The sequence below is a fragment of the Centrocercus urophasianus genome, unplaced genomic scaffold (assembly GCF_019232065.1).
Source record: "Centrocercus urophasianus isolate 14NV4802_14NV808 unplaced genomic scaffold, USGS_Curo_1.0 seq_10, whole genome shotgun sequence".
NCBI lineage: Eukaryota > Metazoa > Chordata > Aves > Galliformes > Phasianidae > Centrocercus > Centrocercus urophasianus.
Window position 1 is genome coordinate 59,638,736 of NW_024884142.1, and position 21,746 is coordinate 59,660,481.

Here is a 21,746-nt window from a genome sequence, read left to right on the forward strand (position 1 = left end):
CTAGGTAAGAATATGAGGGAATGGCTGGGTGACAGTATGGCTGCCAGTGGGGAACAACCCACCACAACTTTCCAACAAGTATATTCATAAGAAGAGGACAAAGGCATAGGATGGATTTAAACTAGGGAAGTTACTGGAACAGGCCAGCAGGTTAAATGCAGCCTATAGCCTTGCTGAGGATGCACAAAGCAGAAACATATGGCAACACTTCTTGCAGCTCTTCCTCACGTAGCTCTTCTCACAGTGGTCTGATCCAAGATTACACAGCTGCTCCATGTTAGAGCTGGTCATAGCCAGTTAAACTCCTAAGGAAGGGAAGGGGAGGTTGAAACAAAAGGAAAACAAAAGCAAAAGAAAATCTGCAGAGCCTGTTGGTGCATGCAGGGCCCTCACATCAAGCATATTATATATAGGAAATAGCTATGTCATGTCCAACAAGTAACAAAGTACTGAAAGACTGTGGAAAGAATAAAATATCAAGATGTTATCAGCTTCTTAATTGAGAATCGCTGCAGACCTTAAGAAAAGAATTAAGAAAATCAATATTTAAAATTACAGAATGGATGCATACATTTGCAAATCAAAGATAAGATTGTAGCAGCTTATTTATAGTTTCAAATGTAAGACATTTCACAAAGGCACATCTCCATAAGAGATCATATGCAATTTAGAAAACCACTTTATTTATAAAAATAAGACTGTGCAATAACACTAGCTAATTAGATTTGTGTCATTTGACTAAAAATTCCAATAGCAGAATACCCTCCATCAAAATAATGGCTATTGCCAGTGGGGTTCTTCTGTGTTCCCTACTTATTTGCAGTTTCCAAAAAAAAAAAAAAAAATCCCCACCCTTATCTATTCAACTAATGTTGCTGAGATAGCATATAAGAAAACTAATTTATCAATAGAAATTACCAGTAACTATGAAATCCCTGTGACAATAAGCAGACAAGAATTATAGAGTTTGTTACTGTATTACAAAACATTTTGGAAATATTCATGTGTCAGAGAGCACCCGAGGAACAAATAGCGACATGGCAAAGTTTCCAGTTATTCGAGGAATGAAAACACTAGAACAGCTTCATTAGCAATTTTTAAATTTAAATTTCACTGTTACTGATCAAAAAGCAATGCTCTCTTGTGTCTGTATAACCGGTTAGAACACAGAAAACAAAGCTCAGAATTAAATGGTTGGTTTTCTCAGAGTAGCACAAAGGAAACTGTGGCAGAGTCATCATCATTAGAAAAACAAGAGAAACAAACAATGAAATGATGAACTTTCATGCTGATACGATTTACACAGGATAGTAAAAATGAAGGCCAGCGGGGAAAAAAAAGACATTGAAGAATGTGGGATGCTGAGTGACTAGTAATGAAATGAAAAATGAAATTCATTGTAGGTAAATGTAAGGTAATGTGCATGGGAAAAATAATTTCACACAGATAGTCATGGGCTTGACGGGTTATTACCACATAGAAACAAGATCTTGAAATTATAATAAGAAAATTCTAAGAAAATTTCAGCTCAGTGTTCAGTAGCAATGAAAAAAAGTAAATTGAATGCTAGGAAAAGAATAGAGAAAAAGTAGAATATAGTGCTGTACAAATGCCATTACAAATTCCACTGAATGTTCAATTTCTAAAAGCCTTCTCTTTCCATTTCAGAGTAGAATACGGTAGAACTGAAAAGATACAAAAAAGGAATGAATAATTGATAGTATCCATACTAGAAACACGTAAGTAGACTATGACTTTCTGGCCACCCAGAAAAGAGATAATTAGAGTAGAGTGTTAAACCAGCATACAAAATCGTAAGAAGGTTACCTAAACTGGTACAGCATCCTAGAAGATATCACCAGTCTGGTATTTTCTTATCGGCAGTATCTATGGACTAACAATAAAACACAACGTTAAATGAGTCTTTTATCTGAGCTGGTATAGTTGTTGTCACCTTTCCTGTGAGAAAGAGATGGAAATAATCTATTACTGTATTTCACTGTCCCTTCAGAAGGACTGCAGCTTGGGTCTGTAGCTAGTTTCATTTGTCCAACTAATTTTGACCGACTGGCCGCAACAGGAAACTCCTAGGACAGTCCTGATCAGAATGATGATACTTTCTGTGCAACCCAGATCACGCTTTGCTGGAGGCATTTTGTGTTCCTGCTCAGGAATAAACCCTGACAAATCAATCTTTGCCAAATTACTTTCAAATCATTAACTTCTTAAAATAAGTATATATATTTATGTACTTGGTTTTATGTACCGAAACTATGGATCCTTGTGACCTTTAGTTCTGATACACACAACCTATAGCTCTTCTATAAAAGTACTGAAGTGATCCATGTGAAAAGATACTGATCGGAAAAACAAAGGGCAGTAAATGTCATAGACGTAATGTCTGAAATATTCCGAGAAGTAGTAGTAGGAGTACTATAAGCATGGGAAACTGCTAGTCAAAACAGACCCTTGCCTAATATAGGAAGAGTCAGACAGCAGCACTGTGTTTTGTTGGTATTGAACAAGATGATAGGGTAACAGACATAGTATCAAAGAGACATTTTGCATATACAGTAAAGTTGAGTGTTGGAGATGAGAGCCAAGGATATGATCAAAGAGATATAAAAATAGTACAGACAATTAGCAATTAAGAAATCACATTTAAATTCTGAAAAAAGGCACACAATAAAGGATGAAATATAAGGGGAAAAAATATTCTTCCTGTCAGAATATGTAAAGCTAATTTGCTGTATTATATCAGAGATGAGCTATGAAAACAGAAGAGTTGGACCAGCAGAATGTACAGAGAACAGAAGTCTTGGCAATTTTCAGCAAGAATGCCACACCATAGGGGTTAAATAGAGTAAGAAAGTTTTTCATTTCATAAGGGCTGTTATATACTTGATGTCAGTACATGAGGATTTGACCAGAGAGATCAATATAAATAATATCTTACCAATTTACCTGCCTTTGATGAGCTAAGAATTAATTGAAGGTACTTGTGCTCTGGGGAAGAAATACCTTCATCTTTATCATCAATCACAGTCATAGGTGCAAATATATTTAGTGAGACTGATGATACACCTTATTTGTAACAAAGTGTTGAAAAGATAAGAAGCATGTGAGTTTGAATCGCAGGACTGCCAAGGAACTTCAAGTCTGAACACAATCACCTTACTTTCACAAAATATAAATTAAGTTTTTACCATAAGGGAAACAAGACAAAGCGAGATTATACACAGTACCAAGCTCTAGAACATCTCAGCATAATTACAGAGCCTTACTCAGGAGAGGCCCTACTGTAAATTCATGTTGGGAACAAGGTACTTCAAGTTTACAGTAAAGATAATAGAAATCAACTTCATCCCAAATTGCTTCTCACCAACGCCCTTATACTTTAATGCCTCAGCATGTGTAAAGCATTTTTGCTGCCTGTAAAAATTGTGTCAGAGTAGTAAGGTTCTAAACTTGAAATTCTAAAAATAATCCAAACTCCCAACCTTCACATTTTGCAAGAAAACAAGTTGGTCAGACAAGGTTCTTTGTAAAGAATGTGATGGTTTTCATGGAAAAAAAAAAAAAGTATATGGTATGTATGTGGAATTTACAAATGCAGAGCTGTACAATGAAAATTGCAAGCAAAAAATTAGTGGCTGGATTCAGGGTAATAATGACTGATAAAATAGATAAAATGAACATTTCTGTAAAAAGAAATGAATTAATTCTATGTATGTTTAGAGGTTGTAGAACAAGCTAGAATTCAGAAATTCTAGAATTCAGAAAACTTCTGTTTTTTTTACTTTACCAGCCTCTTCCTTCAGAGACTGAGAAAACACAGGAATAAGACATGTAAAATGATCAAAGGCAGTGTGTTTACACACATGTATTGTTGCTGTACTGTGACAATAATATGGAGTGATCAGTGCATGACTTACACATAATGCAAGACCAGGACAACACTATAAAAAGTAGGAACAGATTTTAGGAACAAAAGTCAATTCAGAATTTTATAAAGTGTGTTAATGTATGCTCTAAACAGAAATCATGGATATGTGACAACATTCTTTGGCTTTTAGAAAATAGTTTTGAAAACAAACTCTTCCAAAGGTTCCTTTATTTCTTTAAATCATTCAGCAACAGGGGCTGGGAGGAAGCCATGCAGGCTTTTCAGGTAATTAAAACCAGGCCTACATATTTAAACAGTAAGTGTAGCTATTTAAAATAATATGCAGGTTTCACATAACTAAAGCTAACTTCCTCCTACTGAAGAATAGAAGCATAGAAAGCACAGAAATTATTTTATCAGTCTGAATGAATGATACAGACCATCCTATTCCTATAACTCTCAGGATTGCACAACACATCTGAAAATCCCCCCGGTGAGGTAATGGCATCTACAGTATAGTGAGCTCTACTGCTTTTTCAATATATGCAATTCTGCCTATGACAGCTTTGAGCTTCAGCTTTTAAGTGTTCCCCACCTCACCTTAAGGAGACACTTTGTGAAGTCTCCAACCAGAATACCCGTTGCCTGGGTCATATGAACAGTAAGAAAACCACAACTTATTATTCAGAAGGAACAATATTTCTCTATCAGAAAAAATAAAAACTAATGATTGATTATTTGAAGCAATTCCACATGAAGTTCATAAGAAGTTTATAAGAATTTAACTAGATAACTGACACTATAATTTCTTGATTACTCAATTAATCCCTAAGTGTAAAGATATGACCAAATGAGACAGCAGTAATGCATTGGTCCTGCAGGATTTATCTATCTACTATATCATTCATTCATCCGTATCTTGTTCTCCGGTTCATCAGTTGTTAGATATTTTTGATACTATATTTGTAGTATATTCATATTAGTATTAATTATTCATTGCATTTTAGATACTAAAATACATAGCAATTCTCTTCTCCAGAAGATTAATTTAAACCAATTCCTATTATCTGTCTTCAACCTGTCAGTTTCGGAAACCCTCTGCTCCAGGAACTTTGGAGACTAAACTTCTCACAACATACATATAAAACAGTGCTCTACCAAGCAGTTGTTACCCTCCTGATCAGTACGTCACTGAAACAGCTGCCAGCTTAGCTCTCAGTTGTTCTGGCAGCACCACACCAATCAATTAAGCCAATTGATTTTGGAGAATGGTTTTGTTGAAGTTAAACAGAAATGCTTAAAGATTATTTTGTACATTCAGCTTGAGATGTACTTTATATCTCTTAATCTCTACAAAAGTCTGTTCCCTTTCTCTCATCTCACAAGAACATATGACAGCTTTTTTTTCTTTCCATTTTGTCCATTTGACAATTGCACAAATGTATGTGCTGAGGCTCTCCTCTCTAGTTCTGAATTCCAAAGTTTCTCAAGTTGCACCATAATATAAAAAACATTCCTGCAGTCTCTGAAGAGAGAAGATTTAATCTGGATAACTCCTCACTTCCTTCATCAACAACCATTTGACTTCTATTGGATTCTCTTATGCTATTCTGTGAAGGACCCAAACACTCTGGGAAACAGTCAGGCTATTATCTCTACTTCTCCAGTCCATAACTCAGATTTTTCAAGTACTATCTACCCGTACAGGATCTAGTAACACTGTAGTTCCACCACCTCTATAACAGTTATATCATAACAGATGAGAAGCGTCCTGTATACTAGTGAACTGACTCATCAGATCAATAAACATCTCAGAAATAGAAGTAATTCTGTTTCAAAAATTCTAATCACATCATCAGTTGAGATTTTCTTTTCTGGAAGGAAGATACATTCTTGATGTCATCATCTTATATATTCTAATTCTTCTATATTCAAAACAGTAAAAGTGTGAATGAAAATTTTTCCAAGAATAACTAGAAAGACATTCACATCTAAAAAAAAAAAGGAGATTTCAGTACTCAGACTGTAGGGGATTGGTAGAGAATAGGGATATTAGAATGAAATACGGGAAGAAATCAAGGAGAATGGCAGCATGACAGCTACTGTTACAGATGGCAGTACTTGATGAAGATATCTTATGCATCTACAGTTTCTAGTCAAACACACAGAAATGGGGAGATAAATAATCACCTTTCTGCTGCCTGCTCAAATGGTACTTGACTGCTTTATGCCTGGATGACAGAAGTAAAATGTATTTGCTCACATTCACAGTGCTACATTAACTCCGCTGGACAAGTTCCTATTACGGTTTAAGAAACACTATGTGTAAGACAGGTAAAACTTTTGTTTGAAAAAATCCTTTGCATCTCCACCTCAAATATTTCACAAAGGTTGATGTTACAAAGAAGATATTGCTATTGATACATGTAATATTGATATGTACCAGAGATTAGCTCAGCCATGGATGAAGTTTTATGTTCCTATCAAGTCAAAAATCACTGTGAGCAATTTAACAGTGAGGTATAGAAGCCAGGATAAGAAATACAGTAATTTACAGCAAACAGTGTGACTTAAAGAGTAAAAGTACAATATCCATAGTCATTAATCTGAAATCTTGAATTCAGGTCTTGTTTTCACACAGCTGAAGACAGTGGAGATTTCTTCTATTCATTGCATAACTTCTAGCATAAACATAACATTCTATTCAAAAAACTAAATTATGCTTAGGAAGTCCTGAAAAAGTTAACTGGGGTCTTCACCTGCCCATACCTGCAGTTCAGATTTTATTGAAAACACTATCAATGCTTCAGATACTTCAAAAGTAATTCGTGAAGACTTATAATAGTTGCAATAGATAAAAATTCAGTTGCCAACTGATTGTTGCCAGCTGAAGGTTTCTTCCAGTAATATGTACTGAGTATTCATTGTGTGGTGAAGCTAAAGAGAACACTGGTGAAGTAAAAGAGGATCAGAGCCCCAGGTACCTTTGGTGATAAAGCAAACATCTGAACTTTGTTACAACTTTGGCTATCCATTAACATATAAAATATACTATCCTGAATTGCATCATTACTGGTGATGAGATGTGGTGTCACTACTACAAGCCAGAAATGTCAAAATGGCTGTCCAAGAAGTGCTGATACAAGAATTCTCCACTGAAGAGAAAGTCCAATGCAGCCCTCAGCAGATAAAGTGATATGCACTGCTTTCTGTGATAGGAAATCTGTCTGGATTTTCTTGAACTTTGACAAAGCATCAACTCTGACCACTACATCACGACGCTGAATAAGCCTAAGGCTCAAACTTCCAGAGTCAGGCCAGAGAAGAAGACAACCTTTCTCCTGCAACACATTAACACCAGACCCCATACCATTTCGAAGACTGTGGAAAACATTGCCAGTCTGGACCAGACTGTGCTACCACATCCATCATACAGTCTTGGAATCACAGAATTGCTTTGGAAAAGACCTTCAAGATTATCAAGTCCAACCACAACCTAACCATACTACCACTAACTCACGTCCCTGAGCACCACATCCAAACAGTTTTTAAACACATCCAAGGATGGTGACATAACCCCCTCCCTGGGAAACCTATTCCAGGGCTTAACCACCCTCTCTGTAAAGAAGTTTTTCTTGATATATAATCTAACTTTCCTCTGGCACAACTTGAGACCTTTTCCCCTTGTCTAGATTTGGCACCTTCTGACTTCCGTCTGTGTCAGTGAAAGATGAACTGCAATAAATAGAAGGCATTACTTTTGGAGTGATTTTACATAGAGAAATTTATGAACTAGATGGGCTTGTATTGTTACCTGGAAGTTTAGATATGGATATTCTACTCCAGAAATGCAAAAAGCAGTTTGCAGCTAGGGAGACTGTCAACACTAAATCCAAAGTGTTCAGCTGCAAACACCAGATACAGCAGCAGTAGGATATAACTCCTAAATCAAAACCTGACATGTTTTCAAGGTCAAAGATCTCAGACTGAATACCCATGAAGATGCCAGCAGTACATACAAGCTTATAACGTAGAGAGTTTAAGATCTATCAATGTATACAAAGATGCATACTGTTGTTTTTTAATAGTATTCAGAAATTCTAGTTTTGAATTTTAAGGATAATCATTAAATAGAGAATTCTAGACCCCAGATACCTCACTAAAGAAAATATGATTCCTATGTAGTAATTCTCAAAGAAATGATCTCACAGAACAAGGAATCCAGCTCAGAAATATCCCAGGCAGTTCCACTTGCAATCTACTGTATCATTATGTCTAATAACTGAAAGATAAATCAAGAAGGACAATGTTTTCTTTAATAACTAATTTTCTGTCATTTTGATAACTTGATCATGAATTCTATAATGCCACCTCAGTCCAATTTTCTCTGAAAATGAAAGTCTCCCCAAGGATAGTAAAGTCCCATAGAATATCAACACCCAGTAGATTCTGCAAAATATTTAATAACTACATATGGAAATGGTTGTTTGCAAGGATGCATCATCACACTCTTTCAAGGGAGTAATAATCTTAATTAGTGAGTATAAAGAAGAATGAATAAGCACAAGCAAAGTTAATCATAGAGTTTAAAATTGCTCAGAGTAAGGAAAATCTGCTCTGAGATATTCATGGAAATACACATAAAATTGACAGTATCTCAGGTTTTATGCTCAGCTACTCTCCAAAATAAATGGGGGGGGGAAGACAAAGAAATAAGATGAAGAAAAAGATAATAAAAGATATAATATAAAATATTAATATAAAATAATAAAAGATGAAGAAAATAGCTGAAATCCTTGTTGGCAGTCTCTGAAGAGAAGCCTGCATGGGTACACAGTCCATTATCTTGGCATTGCTAATAATAGCTACCCAGCCAAATAGTCACAGCAGTGGAAATGTGAAACCTCCACTGAACAAAGCTGATGGCAAGACTGCAAAGGCTTTTTGGCAGAGCAGTGCAAGGGCTCTTCGCTGAGTTTTGAATTCTGCTTTTCTGTGAATAAGAATTAAACCTTTTAAATTAACTGCCCAGTTTCCTGCCATTAGTATTATTTTATTTACAAAAGAAGCCTCACTGAAGTAATTTTTCCTCATATAGAGAGAGCATATGTTTAGCACATGACTATTTTATTTTTTAATCTTCTAGAATCAACAGAACTTGTTAAACTATCTGTTGCATGCAATTACTTGTTGAAGATCAAGTCCTTCCTATAGGGCTGCTCTCCCTGTTCCCTTGCTGCGTACACAGAACTCTAAACAGCATTAACAAAACTCGGACGTGATTTCAGAGAATATGTCCCTCAAATGTTTTTGAGCAGTAAGATACCATGCCATACAAATACCACGTAGCACAAGCACAAAGCCTCACAGTAGCAGCAACTACTGTTATTTAATCAACTACTGTTATTTAAACAAAGCATTCTTCCCATTTGTGCCTCTGTTGTTTTTCCGCACACAAAAGGTGCTTTTTAAGTGTTACTTTCCCTGTATTTTCCCTTATTTCCCCCTGTAGTATCTCTAGCTGATTCCTGTCAACAATTATTTTGGAAAAAAATAACATGCATACTTCTTTTTAATAAACACAGAACATTTCCATCTACAAATGCCACCTCCAGCCGGTGGCATAAAGATGCAAGTTCTGCATTTGCAGAAGTAAGCCCACCTATGCTGCCACCTATAAACAGATAAAATACATTCCAAGGACACAGCAGTGTTCTGACCCTACCCCCTGACACAGGGGAGTTAGCAAATGTTACTGGCTTCAATTAACATGAAAGGGCCTTTAAAAACAATAAAGTAATTAGACACATTCAAGGGAGATAATTATGTCATGTAAGGATGAGCATTCCCAGAAGAGCTTTTGGCTCCAGTAAAAAAGGACATTTCTCAAATGAATTTCATAGACATGCAAGGTGTGGGAAAATGGCACCATACTCATCAGTGTTAAAAGCATATGATACAAATGAGGTCTCCAGCATGGCACCGACCGCAATAAATTATCAAGTGTGTGTTCTGTTTTCTGAAATGGGCTCAATTTATCATTTTATTGAAAAGGTTCCATTATGCTAATGTCTCATAAAATCACTTTTTGCTGTTGCTGGAAGGTGAAGAGGGAATATCAATTTTTATATAGAGAACTTGGAAGTATTGCAGCAGTAAGTTGTCAAGGGTTAATAACACTAACAGAAGATGCAATACACATAAGAACAAATTCCCAAGGACTTCGTAATGGCAAATTTTTATAACCTTACTGGAAACAGAATAACCAGAATATTTCTCTAAAGCTTAGTTAGCTATTAAAAATAAAAAGATACGACAGAATCTCTCCAAATTGGGAAGATGGACAAAGAACTGGCTGCAGGATTAGGTCCAAAGAGAGGATGGAGATCAGTGACAAGTGATCACCCCCAGGGGTCAGTGCTGGGGCTGGCACTTTTTAATACCTTCATCAGTGACATCGACAATGGGGTCGAGTGCACTCTCAGCAAGTTTGCTGATGACTGCAAGCTGTGGGGGTGCAATCTACACACACCAGAGGGATGTGATGTCATCCAGAGGGATGATCCAGAGAGCTGGGGCTGTTCAGCCTGGAGAAGGGAAGGCTGCAAAGTGATCTTATAAAGCCTTTCAGTATCTAAAGGGGAGCTACAGGAAACAGAGACAGACTCCTTATCAGGGTCTGTGGTGATGGAACAAGGGGAAATGGTTTAAAGCTCAACAAGGACAGATTTAGGTTAGATATAAGGAAACAATCTTTCACAGGGAGGGTGATGAGGCACCAGATCAAGCTACCTACTGTTGTGGTTGATGCCCTATCCGTGGAGACTTTCAAGGCAAGACTGAATAAGGCCCTGGGCAACCTGATTCTAGCTCAGGTGTTCCTGTTCATTGCAGGGAATTTGAACTAGGTGATCTTTAATAGTCCCTTCCAACTCTAAAGATTCTATGATTCTATGATAAACAGCAGCAGTTACTTAGTTGGCTGAAAACTCTCCCTCTGTTCTGCAATTCACCCATGAACAGGCATTGGAGGTTGTTTAGGAAGTGCTGTTTCAAGGAAGGTCAAATTAAAGAACACCATTACCGTTTACATCAACTTACTCAGAGAGTAGACTTGAAAGACAATTAGATAGTTTGATTACTTATGAAAAGGAATGCTCCTTCTCTAAATATTAAATAATAGGAACACTTGCTTTCTTTTGATGAATTGGATACAAGACAGGTAAGTATTAAAAGAGAAAGATCACTAGGTTTAGACAAACAATTGGTTTGATCTTGTATAATAGCTCTTTCCTGACTGAGATGTGACTTGTGTCCACAAAACTTCCTGTATGCCATGCATCAAAAAATAGAGCACTGTTTCAGAAAAATTACCATACCGTGAATTACTTTTAACTGAAAGGCCTTCCTTATAAACTTGTCCTTTATTATCTCCGAGCATAGCAATACAGCATCCATCAATAATAACACAGCAAACATTCAAGAGGTGTAAAATTTGTTAGTATATACTTTAGCAGGTGAAAATGAGTAAATGAAGCTCGATCACTGTGACTGTTGTTTCAGTGGATTACCAATAAATACCCTTCTGGATATCAGAGCTTCAAATATGAATCACAGTTTGAGAACTTCTGCAATGCAACATCTTCCAGTCTGGAAACATTTAAAACTTCACAGAAACTCTAATTTGATGCAAGAAATATTCTGTGATATTGATTTAAAATTAAATGTAATCTCACTGCACCATATAAAAACATTATGGTCATATTCTTCTCTTATTACACACCTGGGTTTTCCTACTTTAGATGAACATGAAGTATGGCTACCTTTTAAAAACATACTGTAACACTGTGATGACACGGGAGCAACGTTTGAATATTTCGCATTGTATATGCGACCAGTGTGATCATCGGAGGGACAAAGATGTATATAGTTGACTACAGGAAGCATCCAAGTGGCAAAAGGTTGACAAACAAAACACATAAGCATAGAACCTAAAAGTGGGAAGTACATCTTGGAGGTACGGAGCACCCAGGAAGGATAAAGCAGTAAGAGGTGCAGTTCATACTGTCTTTGGAAAGGGAGCAAGTAATACATAAACACCAAACATGTGGAGAACATCTGGAGAAGAAGGAACAAAAGTCTGCTTTTATCCTAATTTCTCTTGGTAGAGTTCTCAGGCCTCATTCACTTTGACTTGTGTGATTACAAGGCACATAGGCATTGGCTCCATAATATTGTACGCTGACAGAAAATTCAAGATATATGTTATGAAAAGTTTGGTGTATGTAATGAATGCATAGTGCTAATGATTAACAATGTCCCAAAGCTAACCATTAGCAGAAAGTGAGTTGTTAATATAGGAATTTTGTAAAGTTTCCTTCTAAAGTTTGAAATTGGCCTTATATGTCAGGCCTCCACATACTCGATCACAGTGAGCTCTGTTCAGTTGCAACTGAATTGCACATATAGAGTACTCATCCAGTGTGTAATGAAGACAAATGCACCCATACTTCTCAGAAAGTATTTGTCAAAATCAGAGCTATTATATTACTGCTGAATTGATACTTTGTTCTGCTTTTCTAAAATAAGTAAATTAGTTCCTTCCCTCTTCTGGATGTAGATTGATCTTCACATTGATTTTCCATTTTATATTTAAAAGTTTGTAAAACCGTGTATTTTAGAAACTCTGAATCAAATGTAGAATAAATCACAACAGCATAAAGCATTTTAATTCTCATATAAAGGTAAATTATCAGTGCACCAAATCTGAAAATACCACAGTAATCTAAACAGCTACTTCAATGTTTCTACTGAAACAACACATCTGTCACCATAATGTAAAATATTATTTTTTCTTGAACAGCAGTTATGAATCTCATTCAAATGTATGTCTGTCTAAAGAACTACCATAAGAACCATGTCACCATCACCATTAAATGGTAGCTTCACATCTCAAAAAAGTCAGTGCAAGTTCTCTGAACATTTGTTTTTAGAACAGGATTTTGATAGCCTTGGAAAAAAAAAAAAAAAAAAAAGACCCTAATTAAATAATGTGAATTAAAGAGAATATTGATTTCCTACCCTCAAACTACTGATTTACAATACCATAGACCTAAGATACATTTAATTCATTAAATTGCTTTTATAATTAATCAACAAATGATTGCTACAACGATACCATGGGAAAATTCTTTACACTGATTAATTTCTCATTTAAAAATAGAACTTAATGCCAGCAGAAGAAAAAAAAAAAAAAAAAAAAAAAAAAAAAAAAAAAAGGAACCCTTTCTTTTCTAAGGGAATAGTGAATTCTTAGATATTTTGTCTTGTGATACTGAAAAGAAAAAGTAGGTCATTGAAAAGTAAGTTCATTGTTGCACTTGCCTGAGTATTGTCTGGTTCAATTGCTAAATGCTAACAAAGCTTCATGTCCTAGAGTATCAATACAGATGCTCTTGTATTGCTGGAGGCCATTTTGGATGGATCAATGCATACATTTTGATGGCACTCTCTAAAAGAAGGTAAGAAAAAGCTGCAGACGTACTTTTCAGTCTAGGGATACTGAATGCCATATGAAAACAGGGAAGTGGAGATGTACATCGTGCTGTTCCCTGGTCTAGAACTAATTTGAAAGCATAAGTTTTAGAAAACTTCACTAATTTTAAAGTACACCTGGAGCTTACACTGCTCATTTATTTCAAACAAACCTGATCGAAAAATCACATCCTCATTTTAATTAAAAGAACCCTAATAAAATGTAATATCAATTACAGAGGAAATTACAGAAATTTCAACATACAATTAATAAAATATTATTCAAGATGTATTCATATATTGTTCACAGTATTCCTAGATAAATTCTTCTCTGTTATTCTTTAGAGTTTTTCTTAGAAGTATGCACAGTTTTTACTACCTAAAGTCTAAATTCTGGATTTTTCTTCTAAAAGTTTCCACCTGTATCTTTCATAAAAAAGACTCTGATTTAAAGTTCAAAATAATTATCGCCTCCTACTTTTAAGCACTGACAGCACGGAGATATTGCTAATGACTAGTTTACCCCTCTCATAACTTGTATTTCTCTCGGAAGCAAGGACAGCAGGTTTCAACTGGTGTTAAGTTTTGGTAAAAAGCTTCCTAAGCAAGTGGAAGATAATCAGTTATTCTTTCTGCTACCTTTACAGCTTGGCCCTGCTAAGCCAGATTTTTGTTTCACATTCATTAAAAGTCATACAAGGTGTTACTGAGCAGACAGAAAATTGCATTGCTATTACCTTTGTTTGAAAAGAGAGGAAGCATGGAAATTCTTGATGCACGGATAACTTACATCTATTTTCCCCTTTTTTTTCAGCCTGTTAATGACTGTCAAACTTTTGAATTTCTCATGGACAAACGTTTGTACATTCTAAACACAATTTTTGTAAGATGGTTCTTAAAAGTTGCTTTCATTACTTGCCACTAAGAAAGGGGTTGAGCTGGGAAGAAGATGCCCTGTTGTGCTCTTCTGCAATGAGCAAACAATGACACTTAGTTGAGATAGGATGCCAGGCCATAAAGGCAACTGTCTAATCAAATGCACCAGTTCATACTATAAAGGCATGCTGCATAAGTGTACATATATAATAGCAGTACAAAATAACAAGTTTTCTCAACTGGATTTTGTGGTTTACAGCTTGATCTCCACTTTAGTACTTTGAAAATAATGTTCTTCCATTCAAATGATGCAAAAGCTTCTAAGAGAAGTTTCTAAGAGAATCTTTTGCCATGCAAAAGTTAATCACAAACCCTTCTCTTTATAATTCGAAGGTGGACAAAATAAAGCAAAATCTGGTTAAGGGGTACAGGGAATTGCCCTGTTTATTGTGTGTGATCTCACAAACAGAAAATAATAATGCTTGGTTTTACTGGATAGGTTTCTCTTTTTGGTTAATCTTTTTTTGGAAACCATCCACCTTCTAACAGAATAGCTTTTAAAGTATCTAAAGCAGAAGGAGTTGCATATGTGACCCTCAGCCACTGGTTCCCACTATTGTTACTCATCGCAACTGTGTCAAGGCAAATGTTACTATACAGAAGACCTGACTGAAAAAAAAAAAAAAAAAAAGATCTCTGGGTTAATCTTTTTTGTTGTTGTTGTTCTTGCTGGATCATTTTTAACCCAGACTAATACTCATCTCAATGAACAGTGGGACTACAAATTAACCCACCTCAAGTTCCAGTAACAACAAAGACAAAAATCCTGAGTAGAGGCAAGGTCAATTATCCATTGTGAGAGTCATAACAAGCGAAAGAGAAGACAAAAGGTCTTTAAAAAAAAAAAAAAAGCCTTACTAATATCCTTCCAGGCAGAACTGTCAGTCATTACAGGAAGCTGTTTTTTTCCCTTACAACAACAACAAAAAAATCTCTTTAACATAATCTCAGATAAAACTAGACCACGTATACTCTCAGTATCTTTTTTCTCAGTTGTCCTTCTGCTGTGGAAATATTTGCTGCAACAAAACATACCTATCTGTTTGTACATAGCTTCACAGAATTTGCAGACTACGGAAAAATGCACTGCATAACACATTTTAAAATGCCTTACACATTATAAACTATTCTGTAAAGTCAAACGCTACTATTAATTTCATGTAAATATCATGTACAGTCATGAAAAAGCATTAAGGAGCTAACACCACTGCCTTGACTTAGACTGAAGGCCCAGCCTGAAACTCTGTCCCTACCTTAACAGATTCAAATTGGCATGCACCCCACTTATCTCATTATTCATGGAGAATGAGAGATGTGGATCATTAAGCTGGGCACTAATTTGTTCCTAAACTGCACTCATCCATCATCAGCTGGCAGCGAGAGGTTGATCAAGTCAGTTGTGGAACACTTCTCTGACCCTCCCATTTCTTTTTGGCATGAGTTACTTAAGAAATTTTCTATAAAGTTCTTCTAACAGTTTAGTAGCTGTTCAGTTAAGCATGATTGTTTTTGTGGTCAAGTTAGTTACAGAGGCATCCCTGTCACATTTACAAACTCCCTTCTGTACCCTGGACCTCTGTGTTTGCTATTATCATCCATACCAATCGTTCTAAAAATACATCTTTGTTAGAATGTTACCACAAATCACCACTTAGAGTCCAGTATTCCATAAAACGATTTTTCTTTTTTTCCCAATGGAGACAAACACAGCGTTCAGTGAGGATTAGCCAGACTGTGTCTGTAGAGAGGGTTATTCTGAGAAGTAGTATCTAAAACATCCTTTCTTTCCGACTTTTGCAAATATCTCTCTAGAACCATTTTAATTATTAGAGCACAATCCACTTGTCAGTGATGTAATATGTGCCTCAGACAATTTCTCATGATGAAGAAAAAAGTATCCCCTGTAATAATTTGGTGGGTGAAGAACTACTCAAATCCACAGATGAATCATCATTATGTTTTGTGCCAACTATGTTTCTATAAATAAGAAGTCCATGGTATAGAAACATTTTTAATAAAATGCATGGGTATGGAAACATTATAACAGATTGAGAATTAAACGCATCTTCAGTGCAGAAGCTTCCAAACATTCTAGTAAAGGAAGCTTCAATTATGGAAGTTATAGAGGGAATATTTTTTGCTTGCCAATAAACTCTGATTTTTGTGTATTTTTGGTACTTTTATCATTGATGATGACTTCTTAGAGATAGGAATAACAAAAGAAATCATCAACTTCATCCACTAAGCAAAATTATTTTGCTAGAAGATGCGTCAGCTGTTTATCATCTCTTAATATAGCTGCATTTTTTGTTTGAAAACTAAAAGAAACCGTATATTGTGCTTTTCCTCTGTGGTATAGAATTGCTCACCCTAATAAAGAAACAAATCTTTGGTTTGAGTATTGAAATGCCCTGTCTCTGGAGACACTCAAAGTCAGACTGGACCAGGCTCTAAGCATCTTGATCTAGCTGTGTATGTCCTTGTCCATTGCAGGGGAGTTGGACTAGATGACTTTGAAGAGTCCCTTTCTATTCAAATGATTCTATGATTCTGCATACCAAACAACTGATTTACCTGATTTTTCAGAGGGAGGAGAAATGCTGGGTTCTTCCGTATCCAGAATAACAGCCAACCCTGCAGACAGTGATGGGAGGATGCTGGAACTGAGATCTATGCGAGTTAGACTTTCAGGTACTTTTCCCAATGTTTTTAGAATGCCTCCAGCACGGTCTTCTGTCTCATCCTTATCACTATTTTTCTGTGGATTCTGAACAATATGAACGATGCTTTGCTGTACCAGGTCACAACTCTGCAACACAAAAACCAAGATTCCAGTAAATAATTAATTGTGGCACAAGGGACAAAATCCCTCTATCTCCAATTTGTTATTTGTTAAATGGTCTCCAAACCATTTTGTGTAGAATTTCAGAGGGCAGTAATGGAGTTTAAAGGAAACTGACAAGGGTACATTGTTAGAATTAGGATTACTTGCATTGGCAAAAGGGTCACAACACTTACAAATTTGGAACATTTAACAAGGAAATGGTGGACCAGAGCAAACAGCTCTAAATAAGTCTGGTTCATTGACACAAAGAAAGAACTCCAGAGAGAGCATTACTAAATCAAGTACTAGGAATACTCAATATAAAATACATTTATACAGATAATGCTCACACACCCTCTTTAACACCAGTTTGGGTTCAAACTGACAATCATGGAAAGCTCATAACCAAACTGCATTCGGTGCTTTTTTATTTTTTTATTTAAAAAAAAAACAAAAAACAAAAAACCAAAAAAAAAACCAGAAACAGGGATGATGGTGGTACTGAAGAACTCTGATACCTATTTCTTCTAATGTAACTTTAAATCTGGGTTTAGATGCAGTCTCAATCTGTCATCACTGTTCTTTTAAAAAATGAAATTAAAGATTTTTCAGAGCAAGGACTGTAGATTTAATATTCAAAAAAAGCAGTCATTAGCTTTTTAACTTTAAAACATCATTTAATATTAAAGGTCCTCTTTATGTACACCTCGTTGGCCGTAACATTTTAATAATATCCATTTAGATAGAAAAATAATTTTATTAACAACAGAAAACCCCAAACACAATTGTCACTGTGAAATTTGTCAGTATCTTGAATATTAAAGAAATTAATAACCTATGAGAAATTAATAATTAAATTAATAACCTAAGAGAATGAGGAGCTCCAAAGTGATTTGCTCAGTTACAGCTAGAATTGCAATGCAATATATATATATATATATACACACACACACACACACACACACACACACACACACACACATATATATATAATCTTGCAAAGCTGAAAACCTTTAATCAATGGACAATCAGTTAAATCATGTTTTAATGAGCATCTCTTCTGGGAGTTTAGCTTGCTTAAGTAGTTCTTGTCCTGCCTTTCTCTAGTTTTTCCTCACTGTTAACTGCCCTTTTCAGTGTTTCTTTTTTTAAAGTTTCCCTGATTCATTTCAAAGCTTGACACTATGCTACAGTTCAAGTGGGGATGGAACAGTGAGAATGAGAGAGATGGCAGGGGCTCTTCAAATCAATGGAAAAACCCTCACAAAACAAAACCACAATATTTTTCAATCAATCATGTGGTACTCACTGTTGTCCATACTAGATGCATGGTTTAAAATTGATCTCTAAAAAGTATAGGTTCTGTTCCAGTTCTTGAAGTCTGGGCAATACATGGTTAGTTTAGAAATTAAGTAAGGACTGACAAAATAAAGGTCTATCTTATCTACTACTCTCTCCTATAATGTTTAGCATCACATAGTTCAAAAAAGATGTAAAAATCGCATTTTGGTTAGTTACACATGCACATGATATATACTGCTACTAGGAGAAGAACTCCTAAAGAGCAGCCCTATGGAGAAGGACTTGCAGGTCCTGGTGGATGAGAGACTGGACATGAGCCAGCAGTGTGCGCTTGCAGCACAGAAGACCAACTGTGTCTGGGCTGCATTAACAAAAGGGTGTCCAGCAGGGAGAGGGAGGCGATTGTCCCCCTGTACTCAGCTCTTGTGAGGCCCCATCTGCAGTACTGCATCCAGGCGTAGCACAAGAAAGATATGGAGCTCTTGGAATGAGCCCAGAGGAGGGCCACTAAGATGATCAGAGGGCTGGAACACCTCTCCTGTGAAGAAAGGCTTAGTGAACTGGGCTTGTTTAGCTTTCAGAAGAGAAGGCTGTGGGGAGACCTCATTATGGCCTTCCAGTACTTGAAGGGAGCGTATAAACAGGAGGGGGAACTATTGTTCTACAACAGAAGCAGCTGTTAACCAGGATGGATAGTGATAGGACAAGGCAGAATGGTTTTAAACTGAGAAAGGGGAGGTTTAGGTTGGATACTGGGAGGAAGTTTTTCCACACAGAGGGTGGTGACACAGTGGAACAGGTTGCCCAAGGAAGCTGTGAATGCCCCATCCCTGGAGGCATTCAAGGCCAGGCTGGATGTGGCTCTGGGCAGCCTGGTCTGCTAGCTGGCGACCCTGCACATTGCAGGGGGGTTGCAACTGGATGATCTTTGAGGTCCTTTTCAGCCCATGCCATTCTATGATTCTATGATGATTCTATGATCATGGCAACAACTTATTCCTGGCTTTCATTTAATGAAGTTTCATATTTTAAAAGTTTGTTTGTTCAGTGAAGAACAAATAAGGTGAACATGTTGCACTTCAACATTCTGGCAGCTCTTTGGAAAAAAATAAGAGCAAACTTTGGAACACTGAGCATTCCTACTGTGATAATAGCATAGGCTATAGACAGAGGAAGGCTTAATTAGCAGATCCCAGGATAAGTTTTCAAAGGTAGCAGCTAGAAATGACAAACAACATCCTTTGATTTGCACAGCGAGTATGCTTAATATGAAAGCAACCAAGTAGTAACAAACACAGAAATCCCAAATCATCAGTTTTGTAAAGTTGTTTTTGACTATATTTGAATTGATTTGGCTAGAGTTTACAGGAAGAAAACATTTCTCAACCTTTGCAAGTAAGAAGACACTACAAGAAAAGAGATGATATCTTAATTTTGAAGCAACCTGGATAAGAAAATCACCAGTTTGCACATTTAGGATTATTCATGCTTTATAGCAGACTGTGTTGCATGGACATCAGATGGACTAGGTCCACAGCACTGGGGGGGGGGGAACAAAAAAACATAACAGTACAATTCAAGTATTTCTCTATATTTTTAGATTCTGTTCTCAGTTACTAATGCAACAAAAATGTAAGATAAAATTGTTTATGTCAATGTCACTTTCATTTTCTTCACTTATTAGTTTTATGCCTCAGGAAACATTTCTTCTGAGAACACCTATTATTAATGATTACACACATATTGCCTTATCTGTTGATCCAAATTAATGCCTACAACCCATATTCCAAAGGGAAATACTGTAAGCATATATATAGCTGATTATGAAGCTTCTACATTCGCGAGAGCAAGAGGAGCTGAGAAAATCCAAGAGTGATGAAACCCAGTACTGAGGACTATTTCCTTACAGAACACAGTCTTTGTCCAACTTGGAGAAATGAATTCACAACAGATGAAACAGAAACTTTTTTCATCTAAACCATTTTGCTTTCATATTCTGACTTCTCAAGTTGAATTTCACAAAGTTTAATTAGTACCCTCAGAATGAGTAAGAGTCAGGTAAGAATAAAATGCTCAGTCTTCTGCAGAATTAATAAAATAATAATAGAAAAAGATCTGCAGAATGCCAATAGCACAACATACCTCTTCAAAGCGGTAGATTACTGTAAAAGTGCATGAACCAACTTTATAGGAAAATCTTTTGCCATGGATAGTGTAAGGAGACATTTAAGATTTCCTTCCAGACAAACACACGAAAAAATGCATATGAAATTCCCAGAAGTAGTACCCCAAACAAAAATCACTGTTGTATAGTTGTAAAACTCTCACTACCCAGGACAGAGACCAAGTCTTCAAAGCAGCAGATGCAGAAAGTAAAGCAATTGGAAGAACAACAGTGTTATTTTCATTCTTCAGTCTCAAATCTCAAGACTCAAATAAGAAGAAAGCAGCAGAAAATAAAAATGCACCCTTATTACATGGGAAGAAAAGATGAAAAGTTCATTAACTTCAAAATAAAGAGTAAATAAAAAAAATATAGACGTAGTATTCACGAAACAGCAAGGTTTTCAAAAAAGATTTGGCATAGTTAACTACTTGAAGGGAAAAAAAAAATCAAATAAGCTTTTCGTCTTCAGATTCCTCAGCAGATCACGGCAAGGGGAAATAGAAAGAAAAAAATAATCGCTTCATAAAAATAATGAAACGTATCAGCACCCTAATCTGACATTGCCATCCATTTGTGTGAAGTCTTTCTACTAAGTGGCATTAACAAAGTTTTGCACCACATTGGCAAGTGAAAAAAGTTAGCACACCGAGGATCTAAATCACACGGAACACTTAGCATACAAATTCCAGCACTCAGACTACTTGCTATTTTATGATGCTACGGAATGAATCTATTGAGTTTCTGACTCAATGACTCGAGTTCATGTTTGAAATGTCTTGAGTTACACTTTACTTGTTTAGCATTAAAAAGATTGTTGACTCCAAGTACTGAAAGCAATACATAATGAAATACGTGTAATGAAAGGGCAGAAAACCCTTCACTTGGCAGAACATTTTTACCCTAATTTTTTTATAAGCTCCTCCTATACAATTCTTGGATTAATTTAAATACTGACAAAGCAAAGAAAAACAATAAAAGATATCATATAGAAAACAATGCTCTGAAAAAGAATGTAATGCTTTCTAAATCCAAAACCTGGTACCACTCTAAGGACTAGTAGTAGAGATCCAAAAACAGGCTATTACCACAAATTAAGG

At 36.1% G+C, this 21,746-nt stretch overlaps 1 protein-coding gene across 1 annotated transcript in view; it reads right to left on the reverse strand.

Annotated features, from left to right (window-relative positions):
- The window catches only part of PRKN (parkin RBR E3 ubiquitin protein ligase), a 685,723-nt gene that overhangs the window by 446,548 nt on the left and 217,429 nt on the right, over positions 1–21,746 (reverse strand). Inside the window, exon 3 of the mRNA XM_042820470.1 lies at positions 16,931–17,165. Coding sequence (XP_042676404.1) covers positions 16,931–17,165 — 235 coding nt within the window. The remainder of the gene's footprint in view (positions 1–16,930; positions 17,166–21,746) is intronic.